This window comes from Mandrillus leucophaeus, unplaced genomic scaffold (genome assembly GCF_000951045.1).
Source record: "Mandrillus leucophaeus isolate KB7577 unplaced genomic scaffold, Mleu.le_1.0 Scaffold497, whole genome shotgun sequence".
Lineage (NCBI taxonomy): Eukaryota > Metazoa > Chordata > Mammalia > Primates > Cercopithecidae > Mandrillus > Mandrillus leucophaeus.
The window spans coordinates 1076419-1085478 of NW_012105331.1; the positions used below are offsets into that span (position 1 = coordinate 1076419).

The window sequence follows — 9060 nt, forward strand, 5'->3', positions numbered from 1 at the left end:
AGATCTCAGCTCACTGCAAGCTCCGCCTCCCGGGTTTACGCCATTCTCCTGCCTCAGCCTCCCGAGTAGCTGGGACTACAGGTGCCTGCCACCTCACCCGGCTAGTTTTTTTGTATTTTTTTTTTTTAGTAGAGATGGGGTTTCACCGTGTTAGCCAGGTGATCTGCTGACCTCGTGATCTGCCCATCTTGGCCCCCCAAAGTGCTGGGATTACAGGCTTGAGACACGGCGCCCAGCCTTTTTTTTTTTCTTTTTTTTTTTTTTTTTTAAAGATACGGGGAGTCTCGCTATGTTGCCCTGGCTGGTCTTGAACTCCTGGACTTAAGCAATCCGCCTGCCTCAGCCTCCCAGAGTGTTGGGATTACAGATGTGAGCCATTGTGCCCGGCCTGAATTATCTTATTGTAAAATTTCCTTTAATGCTTAATAGTTGATGTTTAGTAAGTGCTAACTAAATATTCACTGATAAATTAATCAGATGCTCTCAAATATTGTCTTTATTCACAGATGATAATCAATGGGCACAATATATAAGCAGTTACAATGAAATGAGAAGCAATATAGCAGTCGGGCTATATGCATGATTTAACGACAAAATTATCACTTTTAATTTAGTATAAGGGACAATTTAAAAAGCATTTCTTGGCCCTATCATTTCTGTTCCAGTAGTTGGTGTTTGTATGTGAATACTAAGTTTGACATTCCTTTCTCCCATAGAACCACTTTGGTGATCTGGATGGTGGCCACTACACTGCTTTCTGCAAGAATTCATTCACCCAGGCCTGGTATAGCTTTGATGACACACGAGTCAGTGAGATTCCAGATACTTCCGTTCAAAATGCTACGGCATATCTCCTGTTCTATAGCTGCCAGCCCTTTTCCATACCAATACAAAAGCATTAAGAGCCAGGAAAATGGTGTTTCCTGAACACTGCAAAACAAGCAATCAGCATCTGGTGGTAGAATTTTGCTTGGTCATTAAACTCGTAGAACTTACTTGCATTATTAACATTTTTATGCCTTGTGGGCATGTTATACAACCTTTTATCTTAAGATAAGTCTGTCAACCAGAAGATGGGTCCTGGGTCACTTAAAAAGGCAGTGTGAATATAATACAGTGCTAATGGATGGAGGCCTTCAAAACACTGCAGATTATATAGTTCAGGTTTCAAAATTTGGCGTTTATCAGAAAATATCTCTTAATTATATATATTCAACAAATTATTTCCCAAAGATACTCATGAAGCTAAACAAAAATAATTTTTGTTCAAATGGCTCTGTGAGTTTAAGAATATGATTTGAATATATATGATACAATAATTTAGCCAAGAAGTAGTCTCTTACACTAACTGAAAAACATGAAAAGTTGTCAGCTTCACAATTTGAACCCGATCCTTTCATCTTCTCCTTGAGAGCCTGCTAATGGTGGTATCTTTCTGAAGCACTTTTAGAATCTTATTTTTGTATGGAGTGTTTTACTGACTACATAGGTAGCAACTGAGTCCCTCGGTTAAATAAGTTATAAGCTCCTTTAACCCTCTTAATACATCACTCTGTAAAGATGTCATTTACAATGCAGTTCACTTTGCAATCATGCCTGACTCCCAGCATTTTTTACTTTAATATTTAGAATGAATATTCTCAATATATGAGAATACTAGTCTTGAAAGTATGACTCTGGGTGTTATTATATAGCACGTGTGTATATAAAATCTATGGTTTTACTGTCCCATATTTGATAATACAATATTAAAGACAGAACACCCACAGGGTTGTAAATTATTTTTCTCATTAAGATTTTAATGTAGCTGTAAATGAAATTCTCATTTTAAAAAAATTAAAGTTTCCATTTTATTTTTTTAGAATAAAGATTTAGTGCACAAATACAGCCCAAAGCCAACAGAAAAATCGCTTTGCCCTGTCATTTCCCTAAGAAAGCACTGAAGTTACTCAAAATAGGCTGAAAGAAAAAAAGCAATCCTCTGAGTTCTAGGTTTCACAAAAGGACGTGTTAAACTATGTACATCGATTTGATGTGCAAGTATGCAATAAATATGTACACATACATTCCTATCTGCTTTACATCATTCTAGAGTATTCATAGTATATCAAGATGGGATTTAGAAATGTGAAAAGGCCATAACAGTGAAAAGGAAAAAAAAAGATACAATGGTTTTTAGACCAGTAGAATAATAATGCTTAGCTAGTTAATTATTTTAACTTTGGAGCAGACTAAAAAAGTTGTTTTGAAATAAATGGTACCTGTAAGTGATGCTTACTGCAATACTTGTTAAATGTTGTCAGCACTGACCGGAATTATATAGTGCTAGTAACACAGCTCCCACTGTCCTAGAATTCCTCTAATCGGTCAGCTATAGCTACCATTATCTTGATAAGCATTTCAAGAGTTGTGTTGCTGAGCCTTTTAAAAGATAACTAGTTTATAACCTATGTCTCCTTATGTGGCTACATCAGTTACTCGTGGTCCCAATGAAGTATAAAAGAGGATGTAAGCCGCTGAAGATTTCACAGAGGAAACGGAGATATCAGAAACTTCATGATCATCAAACTTAAACCACCGTTGTCTTGCTGCATTTTTACAATAGGCTGTGTAGTGGCCTCCATCCAGTCCGCCGTAGTGATTCTGTGCCAAACAAGATAGAAAAATCAATTCAATTTCAATTGTTTAAAATATGCCAATTGTTTCAAAGCTTTATGTTATTCTTACTCTTCCATGAGGCAGGAAACCACTTGAAACTTTTTTTTTTTGAACTTGCTTTGAAACAAAAAGTCTTCAGTTCAAAGAGATACTTACTGAAACAGAAAACAAATTATATTTCTTCAAATTGTTCTTTGGACCAATAACATACTGTGACAAGTCAAGGTTTTCTAACGGGAAGTCCACAGATGTCTGTAATTTTTGTTTCCACCTGCCATCGTAGGAAAAACTGCAGAACAAAACATTACAATTACACTGACAGAGGAAGATACCGGGATGAATCCTCATTCATTAACATCCAGGTTTTTAGCCAGCACTATAAAATCCATTTCAAATACAAAGACTTGGAATTTTAGTAGTAGAGGAACCTGTTAAAGACATTTGGTTTCATTTCCATTTTATAAACAAGAAAACTGAGGCACATGGATATTTAATGATGTGCCTAAGGTCAAACAGCAAGAATGGTAGAGGTAGGACTACACTCTGGTCCAGTTTCAACTGCTACATGAGTCTTCTACGAAGGTAAGACCCACATGTTTATAATGCTGATCACCACAAAAGAAAGAATGAGAGCTGCTCTTGAGTGAAGCTTGTACTTCAGAGGAAACTAGAGCCAGGAATTGACAGTAGGGAGACTACTGACTAAAATAATGCCATTCAATCCATTATTCTGGCATATTCTGCTCCTTTAAACATTAAAACAATGGTATCTTAGTTGGTGTAATATGGTTATTTCAGAATTTTCTAACTTTTCAACATTAAAAATTTTAACAAATGTGTAATCACTTATAACATGTTTATACTTCCACAATCCTCAAATAGGACAATGGAAAAAACTTTACACAAGAGAAATCTGAACATGTAAATGTTGAAATTAACATAAGGAACTAAGAATCTCAATACAAGATAACACATTTTTAACAGAAATGCTTTTTTTGACAAAAATTACAGTTCTCAACAAAAAAGTGCAACTTCCTTTAAAAAGCTTTTCAAAAAATCAACTCAAAGTTCTTGAGTTACATGGATTATGTGAAGACCAAAGAATCAGCAAAAGATCTGGTTCGTGTTTTAGAATGCTTGTCATTATTCCTTTTACTATAGGACTAGACCTGTTCCATCAATTGGAAAAATCTGGACAAAATTATCTCTGCACTTAATGGTATCATTAACATATTTTATTGTTAAAATACTTTAAAATTATAAATTTCATTTAACACATAACTAAGTCTGTTGTGCTTTAGTCTGCTGTTTGAATGTTACATTTCATGTGCTAATTTGCATTTGAATTATACAGTAACATTTTTATACATTTTCACTTGATGCTTTGTAATTTAAAATTATATCTGAAATGCAATATTTTATTTTATAGAAACTGAGTCATAAGGAATTACATGAAATGGTGGTACTGTCATTTTGCTCTGGTACTGACAACACTGAGGTGAACTAACAGTCTCATTTCTGCTTTATTTTCCTAGATCTACTGTAACCAGATAATTGTCCTTTGTTATGTACCCATGGCAGGTAGTACAACAAGTATAAATTACACAGGACTTAAAATTCCTTCATTTAATTTCACTGAACAGGAAGAAAAACTTTCCCCTTTACCGTTTCAGATGCACTAAAAGTACAGGTGGTAACTTCCAGATTTCTATCTTTTTTAGAGAATCTCGTCGAGCTCTGCAATGACTGCAGTAAAATCTGTTGTTATCTGTGAGTTTTTCTTCTTTGGAAAATAATCTAAGGCAATCCTGGCAGAAAAAAACAAGTAGCAGATCAGATACCCGTTAATTCGTTTCTTCAATACTGTCAGAGAGCACCTATTTAGTCAGTCATTCTGCAGGCACCAGTGATTCAACACCAATCTACACAAAAGAGTTCCTGCCTTCCCAAAGCTTGTGATCTAGTGAGGAGCATAGACAAGTGAACAATGACAGCACAGAGTGTGGTGAGTGCTACCTACAGTGTGTTGTGATAGGACCCAGGAAAGCCCCTGACCTGGTCCATCAGGGAAAACCTGTTGGAAGAAATAAACTAAAGGTATCAACAAGCTTTTAGATAAGAAACATTGTTGATACATGGAAAACAGGATATTTATTTGATATCCCCATGTAAAGCAAATGCTTACCAAAAGTATGCCTAAGTTAGTCAACAGACAACTCTCCAAATTAACTTTTAAAACTTTTTAAAAACATTAACAATCCTGAAAGAATATTTAATAAAGGCATCTTTAAAAAAGAAATTTCTAATTCTTTCTAATCTACATAGGCCTAATTATAAAACAGAATTTATGTTGAGTTTTGCCAATAACATTTTTTTTTTGTTTTAAGACAGAGTCTCGCTGTGTTGCCCAGGCTGGAGTGCAGTGGTGCGATCCTGGCTCACTGCAAGCTCCACCTCCCAGGTTCATGCCATTCTCCTGCCTCAGCCTCCCAAGTAGCTGGGACTACAGGCGCCCACCACCACGCCCGACTAATTTTTTGTATTTTTAGTAGAGACAGGGTTTCACCATGTTAGCCAGGATGATCTTGATCTCCTGACCTCGTGATCCGCCCGCCTTGGCCTCCCAAAGTGCTGGGATTACAGGCGTGAGCAACTGCGCCTGGCCGAGTTTTACTGATAAAATGTTTATAAGGGTAAAGACCAGAAATAAATTGAATAATATACATCTCTATATCCATAAAAACAGCATTTTTATCCAATACATCATTTTCTCTCTATCTTAAACTTACCTGTAATGTACATTTACTTGTGGATGCTAGCGGCAGAGACAAATACATGAAGGCCTCAAATGTCCTAGACTTTTTGTGACAGGTGAGGCACTGTACTGTAGATTTGAATTGACCCTGAAAAAGTGCAACAATAATAGACTCATTGAGCTGCTTGTGTTTCTGCCAGGCATGTTCTGCAGCTTTAAAGTCATCAAGATGTTCATTATTTTCTTCTTTATATCTCTTCCGATTATCAGCCTGGAAATAAGATTATTTAAGCTCTATATTAATATCTCAAAGACAACATTTAAATAGAAATTGAAAGAATAAAAGTAAATACAAACACTTTGCAGATTTAGAAACACCTGTGGTTCTCATAAAGGAGTTCTGATCTTACTGAGTGTGGCAAAAAATAATTCTAGCCAAGAATACCGAAAAAACCCACTTTATCAGAAGAATGTGACTTGTTGAAATTTCCCAAATTTTTATTTTAAAAGCTGAAAAGGGCCAGATGTGGTGGTTCACGCCTATAATCCCAGCATTTTGGGAGGCCAAGGCAGGAGGACTGCTTGGGGCCAGGAGTTTGAGACCAGCTTGTGCAACACAGTGAGACCCCCATCTCTACTAAAAACAAAAAAGAAAAAGCTAAAAAGTTTGGTTTTGAGAAAAGATATCTCATATATAGCTGGGAACTAGGGCTACAACTGGACGGATATAATTTTGTTGCCCTAGCCTCATTTTATATATATATATACACACACACACACACACACACACACACAGATATTTTTGTGTAGGTGTATGTATCTGTTCAGTGGTTAAGAATGGTGACCCCAAAAGTATGTGAGATAAAAAGTGCTAAAAAGAAGTTGTAGTACAGAAATGGAGGGTGGTCACTGATGTATATACATACATGCCTTTGTAACTAGTAACGTGAGTCATTTGGTTACAAGGATTCTTTTTTTTGAGAAAGAGTCTCACTCTGTCACCCAGGCTGGAGTGCAGTGGTCACTGCAATCTCGGCTCACTGCAACTTCCGCCTCCCAGGTTCAAGCGATTCTCCTGCTTCAGCCTCCTGAGTAGAATACAGGCGCATGCCACCACGCCCAGCGAATTTTTGTATTTTTAGTAGAGATGAGGTTTTGCCATGTTGGCCAGGCTGGTCTCAAACTCCTGACCTCAGGTGATCCACCAGCCTTGGCCTCCCAAAGTGCTGGGATTACAGGCATAAACCGCTGTGCCCAGTCGAGTAATTCTTATTTTAGAAGGATGTCTAAGAATAAAGGCATGTGCCACTTTCAGCAAGGGACTAGGAAAAAGAAAAGAGTAAGGATATGTACAATAACATATACATATTATATATGTGAAATTATATAAATATACAGTAAAAATGCTGAAACTCATCTTTTATAAGATCATTTATGATTTTACTTTCACATACATGTGGGTCACAAACTCCAATAACTATTGTAACATTTGCAAATTTCTCAGTAATACTGCTTGCTAACTAGTAAATGCCAGCTGTACATGCTTCAAACACTGCACTTACCAGTGTTTCATAATTCTCTCCCACAGCCACTGTTTGAATGAACAAGCGCTGGGCTATCACCAACTAGAATTTTAAATTGCTATGAAAATAATAAAAATACAGCGCTACTGAGCAACCCTAAAGAGTCTCTGCAACTTAGAAAAATCAAATTTCTTACTTTATTTAGATCTTCATGGAGACCATCCATTAGGAACAGAAGCAATTCTTGTGAATCTTGCTGACTGTATCCTGCAAACTGGTCATTGATCTTCCCAATGGTGATTTTAAAGTCTTTTGGACTGATATATCTATACTGTCCTGTCCACAGGGCTTTCATGATTATACCAAATTCTTCTGCCACTTCACCTTTATGCCCCAACAAATTTGACCTGTGCAAATAAAAGTTACAAAAGACAATAGGAAGTTTAAAAGTTCAGCAAGGTACAGTGGATTCTTGATGTCAACATGAAATTATTCACATACTGTAGCCCTACACCAAAATGCTTGCTTATTCACAGGTTTACCACCAGATTCACTTCAAAGATCCCAAAATTCAGGTGTTGCCAATGTGACAGGATGAAGAGATGGGGCCTTTACAGAGGTGCTAAGGCCATGAGGGCTCCCCTCCCTGGAGAATAGGATTAGGTGCCGTTATTAAGGGGCTTGACAGGAGGAGGTTGTCCTCTTGCCCTTCCACCTTCTACCATGTGAGGATGCAGCAAAAAAGCTCACCAGATACCGGCACCTAGATGATGGCCTTCCCAGTCAAGAACTAAGAGAAAATAAATTTCCATACTTTACAAATTACCTAGTCTCAGGTATTTTGTTATAGCAGCAGAAAACTAATGGACTAAGACAGTAAATATAGTTAGATCATCCTTTTAGCATTATAAAGCATCATTATTTAGGATTACAATGCAAAAAGTATGACATTTATTTACCTGTTAATATCATCCTGATAACAGTTTCGGTTGAAATAATCAGCCAAATGTGGAGCATTACATAGGCACTGCAATATTGAGTTCATATAACAAGTATTTCCTAAGTTACGAAGTCCAGTAAGAGCTGGTCCAGAACCTCCAAAAACAGGATTGAGGTTCCGAATCTGAGAAGCAGAAAGCCTTGAGATCTCAGCTTTAGGATAACATGTTGGCCTGAGGAAGAAAAAAAGGATACAAGATGTCTTAAAATGCTGAGTATATGAAATTGGGGTTCTATACTATAAATGGCGGCCAACTGTAGCACCTGTACCACAGGCATTTTGTAAAGTTGATATGTTAACTCATAAGATGCTGGGCCTTTCAAGACATTTGATATTTAGGTTAACATTAGTCATATGACTAAGGTCTCTCCATGAAACACATCCTTTAACCTCTGAATGTGGATCATGGTTCTTAGAGACACCATGAGATAGATTATCTCGCTTCTCATGAACTAGGAGCTCTAGTAGAGAAGGCTCTTTTCAACTCCTTTAAATGATCCTTGGAAGTTTGGCATTATCAAATGTTTGAACTCACCCAGAATGCCAAACAAGGAAAAATTAAAAAACAACAACAACAAAAAAACGTGGCCAGGTGCGGTGGCTCACGCTTGTAATCCCAGCACTTTGGGAGGCCGAGGTGAGCAGATCACCTGAGGTTGGGAGTTTGAGACCACCCTGACCAACATGGAGAAACCCCATCTCTGCTAAAAATACACAATTAGCCGGGTGTTGTGGCACATGCCTGTAATCCCAGCTACTCGGGAGCCTGAGGCAGGAGAATGGCTTGAACCTGGGAGGCGGAGCTTGCAGTGAGCTGGAGATGTGCCATCGCACTCCAGCCTGGGCAACAAGAGTGAAACTCTGTCTCAAAAAATAAATAAAAAAATACCGTGGAGTAGATATCAAGGGAAGCAGAGGTTATTTGGGTACTATTACTTAAATTTTAGAGTGTTGACTATCCACGGATGGCTAGTCAAAAAATACAGTTCTAGCTGGGCGTGACGGCTCACGTCTATAATCCCACCACTTTTGGGAGGCCGAGGAGGGCAGATCACCTGAGGTCAGGAGTTTGAGACCAGCCTGGCCAACATGGTGAAACCCTATCTCTACTAAAAATACAAAAA

The 9060-nt window shown here is 37.6% G+C and overlaps 2 protein-coding genes across 5 annotated transcripts in view; one reads left to right on the plus strand and one right to left on the minus strand.

Moving 5' to 3' along the window:
- USP50 (ubiquitin specific peptidase 50) overlaps positions 1 to 995 on the plus strand; it is a 49301-nt gene extending 48306 nt beyond the window's left edge. Inside the window, exon 7 of the mRNA XM_011995759.1 lies at positions 717 to 995. Coding sequence (XP_011851149.1) covers positions 717 to 902 — 186 coding nt within the window. The 3' untranslated portion in view covers positions 903 to 995. The remainder of the gene's footprint in view (positions 1 to 716) is intronic.
- The window catches only part of USP8 (ubiquitin specific peptidase 8), an 83245-nt gene continuing 74670 nt past the window's right edge, over positions 486 to 9060 (minus strand). For all 4 annotated transcript variants that reach the window (XM_011995758.1, XM_011995755.1, XM_011995756.1 and 1 more), the window contains 6 exons: positions 7896 to 8108; positions 7133 to 7343; positions 5448 to 5684; positions 4324 to 4466; positions 2815 to 2947; positions 486 to 2643 (listed from right to left, as the gene is read on the minus strand). In XM_011995758.1, coding sequence (XP_011851148.1) covers positions 2458 to 2643; positions 2815 to 2947; positions 4324 to 4466; positions 5448 to 5684; positions 7133 to 7343; positions 7896 to 8108 — 1123 coding nt within the window. In that variant the 3' untranslated portion in view covers positions 486 to 2457. The remainder of the gene's footprint in view (positions 2644 to 2814; positions 2948 to 4323; positions 4467 to 5447; positions 5685 to 7132; positions 7344 to 7895; positions 8109 to 9060) is intronic.